Raw genomic sequence first — 19,458 nt, forward strand, 5'->3', positions numbered from 1 at the left:
TCCCTGGAGACATTTAAAAAAAGACTGGATGTGGCACTCAGTGCCATGGTCTAGCAACTGCTCCGGTGGGTCAAGGGTTGGACTAGATGATCTCTGAGGTCCCTTCCAACCCGGCTAATTCTATGATTCTATGATCACTGCCTATTTATTGATTTAAGCAGAGCAAACCAAAGCCACCAGGAGGCTTATAGAGGAGAAAGCCTTTCCACTAACCACACAGACCTTTGCCAAACTATTTGCTGCTAGCACCTAAAAATAAAAAATTTGATTAGAGAACACAGAGAAGAAATCAAGCTAAAATAAAACTGCTTATTCGTCTGCAATGTGGCATATATTAATTTAAAAAGAGCATAAATTTCAGTGTATTGTCCAATAAAATTTCATTTGTGTTAACTGATGATTTTGGGGGGGCACCCCCAGATCACCCAGAGGTGATTTGAATGCAGATTTTTCACAGTGCTGAGAAGCTGTCATGATCCAAATTTCGAGTTCTTATTCACTCATTCTAGAACAAACTCCCATGTGCCAAATATGATGAGGAATTTTCACCTTTCCCAAAAATGTAAGGCACATTTTATTTAGTGTCACTGTATCTTCTACTTCGGTAACTCTTGTAAGACACAATACCTGGATCCAGCTCTTCTGGTTCATTCCATGTCCAAAATCAGATTTTGACCATAGATTAAACACAATTGTTTGATGTAGTTACTACAAGCAGTACTTACTCTTTCATTGTAAGTATTCCCAAGTAATACACACGAATCCACCAGACTTTGGCTTAGATGAGCGTTCTCAGCAGTTTTCATAAACTCTCCCAAGTACTTCATAGTTTCAGCCACTTTTCCCTGACTAAAGCAAACAAGGACAAAATTAAAGATTCACTCAGATAACTTCTCCACACACTGAAGATCTATCCCCCTGTTCTGACCTAACTTTACTTTTGCTGCCTCATCTTGACTTGGTTGCCAAGGTTGTGTAAGCACTGCCTGTGCTGAAACCAATGACTCCAGTCCACCCAGAACCTCTGGGGGCTGAGTGAAATAAACCAAAATTATTCTTCAGGATATGGGGTCAAGAATGAAAATGCAGGTGATTTTATGGGGGTCTTGCAGATTCCATTATTCTAATTTTTTTTTTTTTTTCTGCTGAGCAGCAGGTAACATTTTCAATACAGCCAGACCTCCCATCCTGACAAAATTGGGGAAGGGATAAGGATAGTTTGTCAGCAGGAATTGATGTGCTCCTGTAATTTGGAGCTGTCATTTCTTGCTCTAGAACCCTGGTGCTGCAGCAGCTCCATAATGATGCTGCCTCTTAGTTCTGGGGGTGACACCATTTCCCTAGGTGTAATACTGCACTTTGGCTGGGCAGGTCAAAGGTTGCTGAAGTCACAGAAGCAAACCTATAAGCTGTGGATTGCAGGTGTCACCCCAAAATCCCAGTGAGATCAGAGCAACCTGAGGTCACAGCTAGACCCAAGTAGAAAATTGGCTGATGTGCTCTGACAGTAATGTTTGCAGATTTCCTTTTTTTTAATAAAGCCAGTCTTATTAACAATATGAGATCTCTGCAGTATGATTACAAGGCAGAAGACAGACATCTGGGTTTGCCTGTAAGACACTGCTCTCTTTTTCCCTTTAAGGCTGAAGTGTTACTGCAGCTGACCTCAATATTAGCCATGAACCAGAGTCACTAATGGAGGAGTGGAGCATGCTAAGTGTCAAGCCACCAAGCAAGATAGAAAATCCACTCTTAGTTAAGAAACACACAGAAACAGAAGTTCCTGTAAAGAATTGTGATTTATTTTCTCACCATTTAAAAAACACCTTCAAGTTATAGTCCTGTAAGAAATGATGAACTGGGGTTTATTTACACTGCAGTTTTAATTATGAACTATGCTAGGGATATGTGCTTTCAAAATCTGGCAGAAATTTGTAGTTCCCTGTCTTATGATATCAGAGTAATTCTAACAGAGTAGAACCTGCCATGGAACATGAAAAACAGCAAAGCATGCCTGCAAATTCACAATATTGCAGTGATTATCTGTATGTGACTGAGATGAGCAAGACTGCTACAAAAGGATGCTAAAACACTGCAAATCAGAATGCTTGAAGTGTTCACCTATATACTGCTGCAAAGCTTACTTGTCAATAAGCAAAGGTGGATTTACTAAAGCTTCCTAATTTAAGTATTTTAAAATCATGAGAATATTATATTGACTGTAATGTAAACATTTACCAAATGTCAAAAGGCTTCTCAATTTTAGAATTAGAAACACAATTTTTAAACCCTATTTTTTTTTTCCTAAGAAGATAAAATCAAAGGTTTCCCCACAGAAATAGAGCACATGATTTATATAAGTTAAAGGACAAGGTTAAAGTGTTAGACAAATATTAATTCCAGTTTTTCTAGTTTTCTATATGCTGTGCACAGGTGCAACTTGAAGAGCATATTATATGGTATAATCATTAAATCCATTCAACCAGACCTTTGAGAGTTAAAAACATATATTCTGAGGAAAAGGACTCCTCGGTCCAAGGAATGAGAATGAAACAGTGCAGAATATTTGTGTATCAAGGTGATTCCAGTTTCCAATTGGGAAAACAGGACTGTTAACACCCACATCCCCTGACAACTGTCCAATTATGTATATCACACTTGGCCTACTGTTTGCAGTAGAAGTAATCAATAAAGGATGTGGTTGAGTGAACATAGATTTTGGTTGAACCAATGCATGAAAACTTAATCATTTACTCAGAGTGGAGAAATCAAATAGAGCAGAGATGAAACAGCCACTAAGGGGTTTGTTGATTGTGCCACCAAGTTTGTGGGCTAGAGGCTGAAAGTAATAAAGCAAATGGAATCAGTGACAGGAGAAAATGTAAAAAGGTTTTCCTAATTCCATGAATTAATAGAAATGTTTTGATGTATTTTTTGGCCAATTTTTATATTTCACATAAAACCCCCTATGGTCCGTGTAGAGAAAATACAAAAAATTGCTAGGGCATATAACCTCTTTCAAGTAAACAGAAATCAATTTGATACATATCAGAAAGGTATTTCTCACTTTTAGAACTTCACTTATGCTGACTACCAACTGGTTGTACAGCTTAACAATTTTTCAAAGGAAGTACTTTTAAAAGCATGACAGCTTTGGATATTTAAAGTATGCTAGAAGGATTACTGGAACACTTTATCCCTCACAAGACCTGATAATATGATAAACGGCTCTTTCCTACTCAAAGGGCTAATATTTTACAGTTCCTTCAAAAATCTACATGTTATTTTATACAGCCATATACTTTCTATCTCCTTCCTAAATGCATAAAATGTAATTTCCTAAAGATATATTCATTCATGATCCCACAGAACAGTTATGATGACTTCAGCAGAAGAGATTACATATCTACAGCAACTCATTTTCCAGTTTCATGCTAAAATGCCCTACGAGATTTTTACCCCTATTAGACTTTTATGAAAATATGCACCTTTTATAGGATTGCTCATGTGATTGAATTGGATGTATAAATCATGTGTCCACGAGAAGTCATTACCATGGTGGACACTGGCAGAATAAGTCAAGAACACGGTGCTATTATGTCAGATTTTTCCCTGGAAAATGAAATGCCTAAATGCATGTGATAGAGAATTTCAGTTTCCTGTGGTCTGTGGAAACATCTGCAGCAAAGATTTCACAAAAAATTTGAAAGCCAGAGACCAGTTCTGAGCAATTCAGGAGGGTTCAGCAACTTTCACCAGCCTGTCACGAGGCAATAGGTGACAGTTCTCACAGACATTATAATACATTAATTTAGGATAATGATGTTATCCTAATTTTAATAATGTTACCCTAAAATTATTAACTATGTTAATGATGATACTTAGGATAATACAAACATTATCCATCAAATTTAAAATGGTTTGTTCAAACCCATACAAATCAGATAAAACACAAATAAAGAAAAAGTGATCAAGGTGAGGATGGAGATTCAGTCTCCAGCAGTAAACATTCATGCATTTATCCAACATTTTCTGAAAAGGCTTGCCAGAAATCTGCTTGTTGAATATACATCAGACAAGTAAATATCCAGATGTTTGGTGTGAGAGTAAAACATGAGCTTGTTTAGCCTGGAAAAAAGGAGATTGAGGAGAAACCTTATAACTGTCCTGAAAAAAGGTCTCTTCTCCCAAGTAGCAAGTGACAGAACAAGAGGAAATGGGCTCACGTTGCATCAGGGGAGGATTAGATTGGATATTAGGAAAATTTCTTCCCTGAAAGGGTTGGCAGGCACTGGCACAGGCTGCCCAGTGAAGAGGTCAATTCACCAGCCCTGAAGGGTATTTCAAAGCTGGGCAGATGTGGTGCTTGGGGACATGGTTTAGTGGTGGACTTGGCAGTGCTGAGTTAAGAGCAACCAAACTGATTCTATGATTCTACTTCATATGATAATTACATTAGACTAATTTATGTCTAAGTTATTTGTGGAAGAAGCTGAAGTACTTTCAAATTAATTCACCCAGTAGATGCTGAAATGACAACACTGAAAAGCCAATTATCTGCAACAAATTCCTATGCAGTTACACATGGACAAACCAGAAATGCCTCTTCTGAAGAACTGAGTGCAATAAATGGGAATGTACAACTCAGAAAAGATCATACTCAGACATCTACATTTTTTGAGGTTTTCTGTCTTTTTTAACCTGAAAACATGGCTTGGTATCTATTTTCCAGGAAGAAAACTTGTGAGGAAAAAACAAATTAAAAACAAAACAAAACAACAAAATGTGGGAAAAAGAAGTTCATATAGTTGGCAGGTAAAGAAGTCTTAGATCAGACACTTTGAAAAATGTGTACCCATTTACAAAAACTTTAGAGGAAAGGGTCACTTACTACAAGAAGGGCACTGCTTAAAATTTAAGCAGTCAGTAATGGGAAATGCCAAACCTCTAACAATTTCAGTCTTTCACAGCTGAATGAATCTGCACTGACAGCCAGCCAAGGGTGTGCTAACCTACCTTGCCAGGATCTCAGTTGTTGCTGCATATGCTCTGCCTAGGCCAGCAGAATCACAAAGTTCTGTGAAGATTTCTATAGAAGTGTTCAAAATCTGTGAAACACAAAAATAAAACCCAATAAGTACAATGCTAAGAACTTGAACCTTTTTTTTCCTATTTTTTTTTCTTTTGTCTCTGTGTCCATGTGAAGCACAAAATGAAAGTTTTCCCACCTGTACTTCTCCTCTTTAGTCAGGTGTAACTGAACTAGATTACTGATCATTACTTACAGATGTATTCATTATTCAATAATTACAAATTTAAAAAAATGCAACTTCCATTTAAATCCCTGTATTTTGGTAATTTGAATAAACCAAAGCGATGTCACTTGATGCAAAATACACATTTGCCTATGCATAATTAAAATTTTTAAAGAGTTTTTCTATTATGAATTTCTGTTAATAAATACCTTAAGATGGTATCCTTTGCATTAATAATGTTTTAGAATGATATGCTGATGTAAGAATTAATATTATTTATCCTTCTTTAAACAGTCCCTATGACAACTTTTCTCAGTACAATTCATATGCTCTAAAACTGAATGAATTCTAGGGTATACATTTAAAACATCTTGGCTTAAAATAGTGTGGATAATTTTTCTATTTTATGACTAATTAGTCACACATGCAAGCAATTTGTTAACATTCATTTAAAATGTACTCCATCATCATGACCCCTCCCACAACTGAAGGCTTACAAGCTGCTGCCTAAAACCATAAGATCTTAATTTAATTTAACACCGACATCACTTGTATTGCACAATTCCTCTTTCATCCATTTTTTTTTTTTCCAGTGGTGATGACAGAAGAGTGTATATAAAATTAAATCCTGTTCTTTCCTCCCTCCTCTTTGTTGCTTGACCCAACCTATTACACACATGAGAAAACAGGAAATCTCCAAAGACTCTCTATGGAAATCCTTTTTGCACATTTCTAAGAAAGGAGTGGTGAATGTCATTTACCAGCCCTGAAGGGGGATGGGAGATGCTCCCGGCCAGATGACAGAGTTCTGCATGCCCCAAAGGTGCCTGTTTATACTGAGGTACAAGACAGGACATTTTCTGTAAGGGCTGCATCCCCTGGCATTGGCAAGGTGTGGGGTTTAAAAGAAGACAACTTGTGTGTGCTCATGCTACAGGTGACACCATTCCTATTGCTGCTTCCACAACTCACATTTCCTGGTGGTTGAAGGAATTTACTGCAGTCAGGAGCACCCCAGAACAAGGCTTTTACTTTTCAGTTATAGAGGCTCTGTCTGCACAAAAAGCAGCACTTATTGATGTACTCTGTTTGTCATCCCTCAAGTCCTTTCTTATCAGTTAGAGCCTCAGGTACCTCAGCATTGTATCCTGCACTGGAAGGTCACTGCCAATTGAGTTATCCAGACATAAGATGTGACAAAAAGAGAGTTGCAGGCAGCTCCATTAGGAACTTGCCACATCAGTCATGAACTTGCCCTAAACTGAATGTGCCCAGGAGGGTGTGGAGGCCAGCAGTGCCTCCTTTCAGTAATCCAGGCTGATTAGGGAAACACACAAAAGTGTCTTAGAAACAGCTCTTGGTTTTGCATTTAACTCTGAGGACCTAAAACATTTATTGTAGTAATCATGCCTGTGTCAGAAAGCCAGAAGAGTGTCAGAAGGTTTCAAAAATGTCATGTACTGGATTGAGAGGCATTGCTACCTTTACACTGGTCTCTGTAGTGTTAAACCAGGACACGGGGCCTCTGGTGGCCACATGTAGCATAGAAAGGTTACTAATGCAGCTAAGGCTGAGACTGCAGTGCTTTTTCTTTTTTTTCTTTCTATCAAAGATATGATAACGCCTAAAAAGTAGAGGTAAAGCTGACAAAAAAACACAGCCAGAGTAGCTACAGTAAAAATCGGTTTGCTGCATCCCTGTAGCAGCTGTTAGAAAGAAGCAAATCAGTAAATAAATAAAGCCACTCATTCATATGGATGAAAAGTGCTCATTTTAGTCCCAGGTTACTACTACTCTAGACAAATCAAATGTTTCATTCTAAATAATGATGAAGTAAGGAAAATTGAATTATCTACCAAAAAGGGAGGAAATCTTGATTAATTACAATAGAAAATATACTCTTTGTGTCTGTATTTCAGGTGATTCCTCCAGCTTCAGATACCCTGCAGAGACACAGGAAGGGAGGAACAAATTCTTGTTTCAGAGGAGCTGTGTTGTCCCTGCATGCTCTGACTGCCCAATATTCACCTGTGTGGAGAGAGGGAAGAAGGACCTCCTCACCTATGCCTCATGCTGTATCTTCAACATTCAGGACAGAGAAAGAGGAGGAGGTAGGGCAGGATAAAATGCTGTACTAGCATGCAAGCATTAGAGAGTTTTACCCAAAGTCTCTTGGAATTACAGCACAATTTTAATTTTCACTTAAAAAAAAAAAAATAACACTTGCTTGGTAGCAAATTGGCAGAACTGTGTGTCTGCCAGAATCTGTAAGAAACCTGGAAATAACTGGACATGAAAGCTTTCCTGTTTGTTTTCATGGGATATGAGCAACCAGTCCATCTAACTTGTTTTCTGTGAATGCCAAGTAGGAGAAGACACGTGTGTCACGAGGGAGTATTGAGAGGGCAGGGCTGGGCCACTCATCTATTCATTCTCTGACAAGTGGATAAACATTTGGAACACATACCATATGGAGCTAATGGAATTTATAGGCTTCCATGAAAATTTTTCTGGCTTTAGACAGAATTATAGTCACAAATAGGTCTTTTTCTACATATTCTGGCCAATCTGTGCAGAGGACAGTGCCATCCAAGGGTGAGGTGGAGTGGAGTAAGTCAATAATTAATGTGGAAACCTCCCCCACAAATGTGCAGTTTTGCTGAATCTGTGGGCTGAGTGATTACAGCTGTTATTACCCACAAAAAAAAAAAAAAAAAATAAAAAGGATGGAAAAATAGTTTTAGACAACAGACCAGCTTCAGTGGTCTACAGGAAACATTGTGCATTACAATGTCACCTTGGTAATTTTATTAATGTTAAGGAAATATAAATAAAAATATACAACATTATATAGTTAGATGGTGCTGCATAATAAACTATAATAATAAATAATAATTAAAATAATAAACTATATATGTACTGAACATCAAAAAAGAGTGGGTTTGAGCATTATATGAACCTGGCTGAATTTCCTTCTCAAAACTAAGACAAAGTTTTCAGAGATTTAGAATTACTGATGTCTTGGTTTTTTTATGGTTGTTTTTTTAGTGTTTGTTTGCTTTGGTTTTGTTTTGGTTTATATATTTTTTTAGTTATTCTTTTTAAATTTTTCCATGTACAGAAGCTGTGGCAAGAGATTTAGCCTGATCATCCTAGGCTGCATTATACATTTCCATACTGTTTCAGTGACAGTTTGATACTCCTAGAACTAGTGGGAAAAAAATAACTGTATATGCAGTTGAACAGATTAGAATAATATACAGTTCTTTTGACCTCTTAAAGAAAAACGTAAGGTTAATGTAGCAAAATAAAAATTAAAACTGCTCTGGTTCTGGTCACAAATTGGTTTTTGGGTCTATTTGACCAAGCACACAGACTCCCAAACTTTCAAACTTCTTACATCTGTAGGTCCACAGTGGAAATAGAGGGGAAAGGTCTAATGCAGAAAAGAACATTTGGGTTCTGTGCTGGATGTGTGTAGGTAGCAGGGTGAAGACATGAACTTTGTCTTCCCCATTACAAACAGCTGTCCTATATGCCATCCACTATTAAGTCTGGCGTATGCAAATAAAAATAGAAGTAGTATCTATGTCTACAAAACAGAAACTTAAAAAAAAAATAATCAAGGAGTTTGTACAATTTCCATTTTTTTTTTCCCTGCATAGCACTAAAAGATGGATGCAGATGCCCCAGGAAGGAAGACAGCTACTGTGGGAATCACTCTTGATGAGTCTTTGTAAGTCTATCCTGGCTACAATTTGTTAGAGTGCAAAAATAAAGTGACAATCTCTGCTTAAATCCCCAAACTAGAGCCTATTGGTGATATAGCTCTTGCACTAATGCTCAAATCAAGGTGAATTTCATGTTTATCTCCTTGGCCAAGAAAGGTCTTAGTGAGCTCTCAGGCCCAGATGTGCTTCTCAGCTCTCAGCATTATGGCAGTGTGACCCCCCTGGGGTTATTTCATTAACATAACACAGATATATCAGCTCTTTCCCCAAGACTTCTCTCCCCAAAATCCTACTCTTTATTTTTCATTGTTGCCACACCTGTACTTCTACAAATATACAGAAAGATAAAACCATGCACACACCTCATTGGTGTACAATGAGGACTTAGACAAAAGGACAGAGGCTGTGCTAAGCATTGATGCATTTGGGGATCATAGACAAAAAAGCAAAAATTGAAGTTATGAATTTATGCTGAAAAAAGAATGTCTATCCAACTCAACACAAGATTAATGCTGCTACCAGTATTTCATTATTTTGGTAACATACATTACTCTGACAAAAACATGATGGGATAATAATGATTTATGACACTGTAATTTAAAAAAACCCCACAAAAACATAGTTCTGCTCTCAGCTTTGCACTTGATATTGTTGTCAAACTTTATTGGAAACACATTTATTTTGATTTCTGAAAATCTAGTTGTGCTTAGCCATTTCACAGCTGGTGAGCAGTAAAGATGCTTCTGCCTCATTTACAGATCTTGAACATGAATCAGACAATCAACTGGAACATTAACCAAAGAGAGCACAAGCTAATGATTTCTGACAGGTGCTGCAGTAGCAGGCTAAAGCCCAGCCCCACAAGCAGCATCTGACAATATTTCTCTGGAGCCAGCATTAGGTGTTGGTAGACAGACAATGCAATAGAGTGGGGCCACTGGCCTCACACCACTTAGTACCTCTGAAACACTTTCAGGAAAAATACACAGGTCTGACACTCACTAAATAATCACTTCCATAGGGTCCAGTGAAAATAAAAGACACTAGAACTCTATGCACAGGCGTTTTGCAGTCCAGTGAACTCTCTCCCATAGCTCCTCAGGAAACGTGCATTTCAAAATGCCAAAGAGTGCAGGTTTTATCACCATAAACTGAGTGTTTACATGCCTATGACATCCAAGTAAGGTCAAAAAAAAAAAAGTTTTACAGTACAAACCCAGATGCATTCTTATTTTGGCCAAAACACCATGAGAGAAGTGGAACAGCAATAAGAAAATAGTGTTGTTCCTATCATGTATTGGTTACATTGAGCAGAACTCACTGATCCCAGGAAAATTATCCCCCAAGATGAACTGAATGGCAGGCAACACCTTTGTAAATGCTGAATGTACCCAGGCACAGTGAGCAGCCAGGGGCAGAGCAGCTTTGTGTTTGCACGCCCACAAGGCAGGGATGCTGAACCTGGGTGCCATGCTGACTGGAAGGACAGAACAGTCCCTGGTTGGACACAATTGTTATTTTCCTTCTTTTCCCAGAACTGAAGTTCATCAACTCAAATTCTGTAAATGTGCATGATATCTCCTTGCCCTCAGCCACATCCAACGACCCTGCACTGCACTTTTTGACAAAGAAATAGGCACAAAATTAAAGGACAAATGTGCAAACTTCGTCACTGTTTCTACAGAAAGAATTTGCCTGGAATAGGCCAATCTAATCATAGAACCATAGAATTGGCTGGGTTGGAAGGGACCTCAGAGATCATCAAGTCCAACCCTTGATCCACTACTGCTGCAGTTCCCAGCCCATGGCACTGAGTGCCACATCCAGGCTCTTTTGAAATATCTCCAGGGATGGAGAATCCACTACTTCCCTGGGCAGCCCATTCCAATGTCTGATCACCCTCTCCATAAGGAAATTCTAATGTCCAGAACTGCTTTTCCAAGGACCTTAATGCAGGTATTTGGATAATGCATGGCACAATCATGCATCTTGGAGCAAGGGAATCAGGGAAAGGGGTATGGGGTGGGGTGTAGAAGGGTCCACCCAGAAGCCTGGGCAAGTCAAACATCAAAGTGGGGCACCTTCGAGTTCAGGACCTTCCACTGGCTCTTGCTAGGACATTGCTACCACCAAGATGCTGCTTAGCTGACACTCTCTGAGGGGTAACTGCTCCATCTTCCCTCCCCAGACTTCACTATCAAGTTTCCCTTCCTGCTCTGTAAACTTGCATGGCAATAAATCCTTCAGAGTATTTGTGTCTGCAGCTGTTTGAAGGATCAGAGAAGACAAACATTTCATTCAGTCCTCAATGTTTACCAAATTAAGACCTAGGGTTCTTTGCCTGTATCAGGTCTTGTATGCTTTACATAACATTGAGTATACTTGTGCTTTGATTCTAAAAGGATGATATGTAAATAAAAGTAACTAATTGAAAAAGTTCACGTCCCGAGAGTAATTTCAAATTTCTATTGGCTTCCAGGAGGTCACCAGTTCACTCTGTATGCTTCATTTTGCTCCACAGGAAACTTAAAAGAGATGACATGTACAGATGATTAAAGAAACGCTAACTTTTATTCCTATGCTTTTTATTTCTTCTGTTTTAGCTTCTGTATTACTGTTGTTAATTATGGCCTTCTGTGCCACTAACAATTATAATTCTGATTCTTTACACCTACAGCTTTGCAGGAATGCAGTCCTAATTTCACTGTTTATTTTGCCTCATAAAGTGTTTTGTTAAAATAACGGAAAAAAAAAATTCCCCCAGGTCCTTCAGGAAAAAACCATCCAAAAGTCAAACCCAGGCATTTTAGTTTGCTATTATTGTACACTTTTAATTCTTTACTGCAAGAGACATTACACTAAAATAGATTGTTGAAATCTTTACCTACTATGGGAATGTAATGTTTTCCCAACCAGCCACTGTTGACACACTTCAAAATAAAGCATGGCTTAACAGTCTGGATTGAAGAAGCTTCATCTGTTACCCTTTAACAGCAATATAAGGGGAAAAAACAGTTTATGTATCCTTTCCATCCTGACAGATGTGACAATAGCTGGAAACACTGTGCCTGCCAAGAGCTTTTATCAAGTATGTTATAACAACTAGTAATAAGTGTAAATAATAAATGGCTATGATCTTATGGGAAACGATGGCAATACTAAACAATTTTTGGTGCTTGCTGATGGGAGTCTGCTACTCCTGGAATTCCCTGGCTTCCCAGTAGAGTTTTGGCCTGACAATAAACAACAGTTTAATACTTTATCTAATCCCAGCCAGGAGGTAAGTTCAACAGCAAGCTTTTGCAGATGTTCACATCCAATAATCTATCCATAATTGATGAAACAGGGAGGTCAGATGTAATGGTTGCTACTATTCCAGCAACAAATAAATGGTTATTGACAAAACAAGGCAGTGTGGCTCTGAGTGCTGAGCAGTGCTGAGACAGAAGTAGTGATGTGAACACAGCCTTCAGCTTGAGAATTCCTCCATGGGATGCTGGCACCAGGGCCACTCGGACACAGGAGCAGATGGAGGCGACTTGTGCAGGAAAAATGAGATTCCACAAGGACATAAAAGGCAAAGGCAGAGAAGGGAAGAAGCTGAACGGGGTGGACAAGACTGGAAATGTAGGTAAGTGCAATACTGTGAATTGTTCAGAGCTGGTTTTGTATTGCAGGCTGTGATCCAGATGTCTGGGCTGCTTTTATCACAGGGTTGTGTCTACATGAATGTACCAGTCTGTCAGGTTGCTGCAGCCTCCTAAGGCATTAATATCATACTGTATGCATGTGCATGCTTAAATGCCCATTACTTCTTAAACAAAACATCTATAAATATTCTGCTTCATGCTTCTTAATCTTTAGTCCACCCACTAACAGGTATTTTAATTACACAAAGTTTTCCTAGTTGAAAGCAAACCTTTAAATTTGCATAACCTAAACTGCAGAGATAAACCAGAAAGGTATATTAAAAAAAAATGTAAGAAAGTTAATAAGTATTTTTCTGCTTAGCTATATGGAAGTTAAGGAAAAGTTCTTATTCAGCTGAAACCTCATATTCTTTAAGTTTTAGCCCATGTAAGAAATGCAGTAAAAGGATTAATAGACTGTTTATATTGACTGAATAAAACTTGAGTCATTTACAAGCAAATAGACACATGAAATCTTCTGCACCCATTACAGTGCTAAAAGATGATATTTTTACCATCTTTACTGTGTAATGTTCTAATATGAAAAACAGCAAAATGAAATGGTGGCCATTATTGCTATATATACTCCTAAAAATGTTTCAGACAGAAATAGTTTAAATATTAATATAACTAAAACATTTAAAGCACCAAGGAATGTTAAATCAATTTATTTAGAAGTACAATTTATTTTACACTTTGCTACCAATTCTTTTGATCAGCTCCAAAATAATACATAAGCTCAAAGCAAACCAGCAAAACAAATTGCTTCTAGCAATGAAGCAGCAAGCTCTAGGTTTTATATTGGCATGGTTCAGTGTTTCAAATGCTCAGGTTATTTATCTATCAAAGGATAAATTCTTTAAATTCTTAAAGGTCTGATGGCTGAATCAAGACCCTTTCCTGCAAACTAGCTATTTATGGTTCTGATTAAGCAAAGCTGTTAAGCATTTCCTTACACTTGAATGTAGGATTTGTCCCCTTGAAGTCAATGGGAACAAATGAATTGAAATTTAAACAGATATTTAATAAGTAAATGGCTGTAGCTTGAACTACACCAATTTGAGAAAACAATCGAATTTTAAAAGCTTTACTTTATAAATTTTTTTTACAGCCTGTTCATTTGACCTAAGCTGTATAAGGGAACACAAACCTCCTAGATTATAAACTGCATCAAAGTATTGAAATTCCTGAGTTTGTACAGCATGGGTACAAATGTTTCATTCCTCAAAACACATAAAAAGTCTGACTTCCACAAGTATATTATGTAGCAGAATTAGAAAATTTCTTATGCAGTTTTTCAGCCATTTGCTACAGCCCTGGGTATAATAGGGTCTAATAGGTGCAGTTTCACTAATGGACACATTCTTAAGATCTCTCACACTACTGTTTCTCAGATAATACAAGGTATGAAATCAGACATGCTGGAACTCTCTTTTTCCTTCAATTACATGCAGCATTTAGGTTCTGAGGTTTAGCTTACCTAAGCTTGAAATCTAATATAGTCTAAAGTCTATAAAGTAAATAGCCTCTCTAACACACGGTTGCACTGCTTTGTCTTTCTTGTTCCTAGCCTGTGGGAATGAAATGCATGGCAACCTGTGTATTATCAGTTATTTAAAAAAAAAAATAGAGAAAAGAAAGAAAAAAGAAAAAAAGGAAAAAAAGGAAAAGAGAAAAAAAAAAAAGAACATATTTTACCAGCCACTCTAAAAAAAAAAATTCAGTACAATAAGAAGAAAATGTCTGCCTAAATCACATCTTTTAAATGACAGAAGACAGTTTAATAACTCTGAGCAAGTGGACAAACTGTAACCTTACATCACATAAACCAGACACTGCACAGCTGTGACCACAGCCTGGCTCCTGCCTTGCCTGGGGAAGCCCAAGGAAGAGCCCTGCCCAGCAGAGGCTGCTCCATCCCATCAGCAAGAGCAGAGCAAAGGCTCCATGACTGCAAACTGCTCTGCCCTCCATGCCTTGGTGAAAAACAGATGCAAAGATGCTTCTATCCCCTTGCAGAGCAATTGAAGTCGTTTCTACAGCTTTGTTCCCAATGTTTCAAAGTATTAGAGCTAAATGAAACTCCAGTAAGGGAGAATCTGCTTGAGTTCAAACATAACAACTAGCACCAGTTTCATGGAAATGACTCAGAGTCGTATGAAAAATTCTCTCAAGATATCTATTATTAGTAGTAGTACAGAAGCATGTAAATATTCTTAAATATTCTTACTAATGTGGCACTGCAGCCCTCTCCAGTTCTTTTGCACACTCATACAGACTCTGCTTGTATACAAGTGTATGTGTATATAAGGTAATAATGAAACTTGGCATTTTGTAAAACCTGTGTTAAAATCCTGCAAAAAAGAGAGTTTGAAGCTTGGAAAACCACATTTGGTATGTTAAAGATTATGACATCTAAATTCAGGATATTTAATATATGTACTTTTCAGGTAAGACTACATAAACATTATAAACATATACAAACCCAGCAACTTCAATATTCTTTGGGAATTGAAACCAACATGCAAACAAAACAATGTCCTCCATGCACAGTCCCCAGAATTTGGGGTTTAAACATTTTATTAACAACTCATATTTAGGTTCCTGAGGACACCAGTGGTCAGGTAGTCCTAAAATTCTGAAAAGTTGCTATAGATTTACTTCATGGAAATCGGGGGCTCACTGCTGCTGTCTTGCTCTTTTGGGATGTATGAAAGATTAAATGAATATTTGTAATGAATGAGATGAAAGTCCACCCCTTCTGTTGCTTTGGTAGTCAGCCTCATGGAACATGAGACTCCTGAAGAGTAAGGTTGTTATCAACATGTTAGGAGTGGATTTATTTTCAATGTTGCTATGGGAAAACGTGGAATCTAATAATCTGATATGCTTGTCATCAAGTCATAGATTTTTTTTTTTACATACTAAATATTTTCTGTTTCTCATGCTCCAAAATTTTTTGTACAACTTGACTACTTGAATTGTGCAGCAGAACTTCATTTCAGTGTTTTCTTGCAGAGTATTTTTATGGCACATTTATCTTGACCAAAGTCCAGTTTACTGAGAGGAGTTATTCTGATGCTATCAATCAAACAAAATGCTATTTGAACTACAGACCCAATAGGAAAATAATCCCACTTTCCTAGGGAATTGTAGTGGACACGAAATCACTGAGATGCAAATCTGTCTGGGATACAGAAAATACTGAAGGAAAATAGCATCATTACATCCCAGGGGTGCTCAGAACATTCTCCCTCTGTTTTTTTTTAGGTTTTCAAGAAACTAAGACAGAAAAATTATTATCTAAATTAAATTAACAGAAGAAATCCTTCTTTCATTAAGAGACTGTTAACTTTCATATCCAAATAACAAGTTGGATCTTTCTTTCACTGTAGGAATTAACCTCTAATTTAACAACCAAAAATATGATCATACAATCACCTCCTGAAGTTTCAGGTCTTCTTTGGGATTCTCAACACAAATAATTTCTAATATCTTAGTTCCATCAGTGTTTGAGTCAGTATATTTTGATAGGGAAAATTACAGAATCAGTACAAATTATTCTCATCTAATTTTCTATTATTTTCACCAATGCAGCAGCAGAACCTCTCAGAAATTTGAAATTTAATGAGTTTCAGAGTTGACTGACTAATGCTAAACCTTCAAGAACAAAACTTTTCTCTGTACATGACCCATTGTCACAGTCAAGATTGATCTCAAGTCCCTACCTTCAAAGATGACTCAGTTTTTTCTGGATTTTTTTTCCCCTCAATTATGCAATATTCAAAATTTCTACATGAGTGTAGTTTCAAGAACAATTTAAAGATTACTCTGTGAATGATGAGAACTTTTCTTGAACTGGTATGCTAAGATTTTTTTCAAGCACACGATGCCATTAGCTAAGCTGAAAAAGTTACACTTCATTACAAGTAACTAACTATCACTTATAAATGAATAAAGGACAATCTAGGTGATGTAAAAGAAGGAATTTGAAAATAATTTCCATTGAATAGCATCTTTTGATGTGTTTTGAGTCTGCATTTAAGTGCTTTTTTTTTTTTGTAGCAACAGTAATGAAAGGTTAAACTTAAACTCAGTGATCTACTCAGGCATCATTAATAGAAAAGCCTCTTGAAGTCCATCCAGCCCCCCAGCAAAGCCCCAGAACAGGAAGTAAATCTCAAAGGGATGATGCTCTTTCTTCTCTAAGATCTTTCATAATGTTTGGGAGAAAAAAAGGATGGCATTCAGTCTATCTTTTTAAATTCTTCACTTGCTAAGATTCTCCTTGATTCACAAAATTCTTACTACAGCTGGGCATAATCTGTGTCATTAGATATAAAAGATATTAGCTAAAATATCCCATGCATGCTAACTTCAGAATAGATACATCCCAGATCCATAGACTTATATTCTCTCCAGCTGTATGAGTCAAGACAAAAATTTCAGTTGTTTTGACAGACATTTTCAGGCATTACCTTTATGGTTATAAATCACCTCTGATTACTTTAATAGGGTCATTTGGAATGTGAAGATGTCTTTGCAAGTTCATAAATTTCCTTGATAATTTTATGCCTGTGGCTTGTATATCCTAATTCTGAAAATTCATGCACATAGCATTATGTCATAAATTATTACATTTATTTTGGCATCAGTCCCAGTACTCATGAGCTCCACCTCTATTATTTAAACATGTAACATACCTGAAACACAAGATCCAATCTCCAAACTAAAAGAAGCACTAGGGAAAAAAATTAATGCTCAGACAAGTGATGAAGACTGGAATTTTACTGATTATTTGGGATGCAACTCTAATTGGAAGAGAAAAAACCCTTGATGTCCAATTCTTTGAAGCATTCTTGAAAGCCCAGTTTGAAAACCATTCCCGTATCAAGCACTGGATTACAATGCTGTCTGCAAGATTTCTAATGAAACTGAAGTGTTTCACTTAATATTTAGCTTGTTACACATCTGGAGAAAAACAAGTAAACAGTAATGTCTACTTGGAAAACCCTACAATGTTTAGGATGAAATCTGTATAATGTGAACTACCAAAATTTAGTGTCCTCTTTTGTGGCAAAGCCATTAGTCCTGATTATAAACCAGATGATATGAACAATACTATGAACATACCACATTGCTACTGAACATAATTAGTTCTCAGGCTTTTAAACTTGCACAGGCTTAAGGTTTTTACACCTGAGTAGGTCAACTGAAATCAATCATATATATCAAGTACAATTATATCAACTTATACAGATTAACACCAAATCAAATGATGTAAGATGAGACACCAGGCACGTAGCAAATAAAAAGCCTTCTCCAACAAAACAAGCCCATTAGATACCCAAGAGAAGATGTATTTTTTATAGAATAGGCTGCAGTTTAAGTATTTCAACCTTTAATTACTGCATCAGATAATTAATATTTTGAACATATGCTTCTCCCCTCTGCTAGAAGACATGAATGAAAGAGAAACAAGTTTATATGCATGCTACTGGGTGTGTGTTGGGGGAGGGAGCTGAACAGCAAAAGGAACCAAGAGGCAACAATTGGAGGAAATGGGATCTGTAACAGCTGCTCCTCTCAGATTCCCCTAGAAGGAGACTGCCTGAGGTGGACCAGAGCACAAAAGGATAAAGAAGATGAAAACTGATGCAAAGCAGGAAAATAACTGCTGAGACCCCTGAGTCTACACCCGAATAGTCCCAAGCTGTGTGGCAAGACCTCTTTAGCATGCTACAGAAGCTGGTGATGAACTACATATTACCATGAGGCAAAGTGGCTCCTAGCAGCATTGTCTGCATGTTATGTGTAATGATAACCAGAAGTCCTCTGGGAACAGGAGGCAATGATTTCATCTCCGTAAGCATCTGAGCTCCCCTTGGATACAGAGACCATTAAACTCTGAACAGAAGGGTAAATTTTAGGCAATGATTTCTAATTGGAGAGTGAAGACAACTTGTGCTCAATAGTGCTGTCAACCAATGATATTTTACTGCTGCCTGTATTGATCACTGTTACCAACAAAAGGAACTAAAATTTTCCCCCTTTTTTTGTAGTCCTGTAACAAGCACTGCATGTTCTGAATGAAAGAATTTCATAGGTTTCTTATGTAATATTACTGGAAAGGCCATTCTATTAGGAAATGCTAGTATAATATATACAAAAAAGTAGTGGTATTTTTATTACTTTTAAAATAACATTTTATATCCTTAACATAATTTATAATTTACATTGCTTTCTACAGAGAGTTTCTTTCCCTTTTAACACAAAAGCACATTTCCTTCCTTACCTGTCAGGGGTTTTATAAGATTAAAAATAGACAAACCCCATTGTGTATATAATTGAAATTAATAGCACTACACTACAAAATTCAAGGTGTCCTTAAAGAAATATTAAATCTGCATGTGACAAAAAGAAATGGAATTTCCAAATGACAGCTCTAACTCTTTGGCAGGAGGCATGGGGACATAACGAAGGGAAAGGAGTAGCTATAAAATGTAATGAAAATGGATCATGAGGAAACAATGCCAGGACATCTGGTATTGATGGCACTTCCAAGGGTACTTTGATTCTTTGTATGGAGACTGCAATCTTGATCCTTAGTTTCTCCTCTGATGGAGAGATCAGATATGCACAGGGGCTTTTTACCTAGCACATATCTTTGTTTTGCTGCTCTTCATCCTTCACACAGGTTACTGTGACTCTCAGAAATTAGCAGAAAAATTGATCAGGTAAGAATTCCTGCCCTCCTGGCAGTCAAGAAGCAATGCAGATAAG

General features: G+C 37.2%; 1 protein-coding gene across 1 annotated transcript in view; it reads right to left on the reverse strand.

The window, feature by feature from the left end:
• The window catches only part of TTC29 (tetratricopeptide repeat domain 29), a 115,549-nt gene that overhangs the window by 47,885 nt on the left and 48,206 nt on the right, over positions 1–19,458 (reverse strand). Inside the window, 2 exon segments of the mRNA XM_030450708.1 lie at positions 726–849; positions 5,017–5,108. Coding sequence (XP_030306568.1) covers positions 726–849; positions 5,017–5,108 — 216 coding nt within the window.

Source organism: Calypte anna, chromosome 4B, assembly GCF_003957555.1.
Source record: "Calypte anna isolate BGI_N300 chromosome 4B, bCalAnn1_v1.p, whole genome shotgun sequence".
NCBI lineage: Eukaryota > Metazoa > Chordata > Aves > Apodiformes > Trochilidae > Calypte > Calypte anna.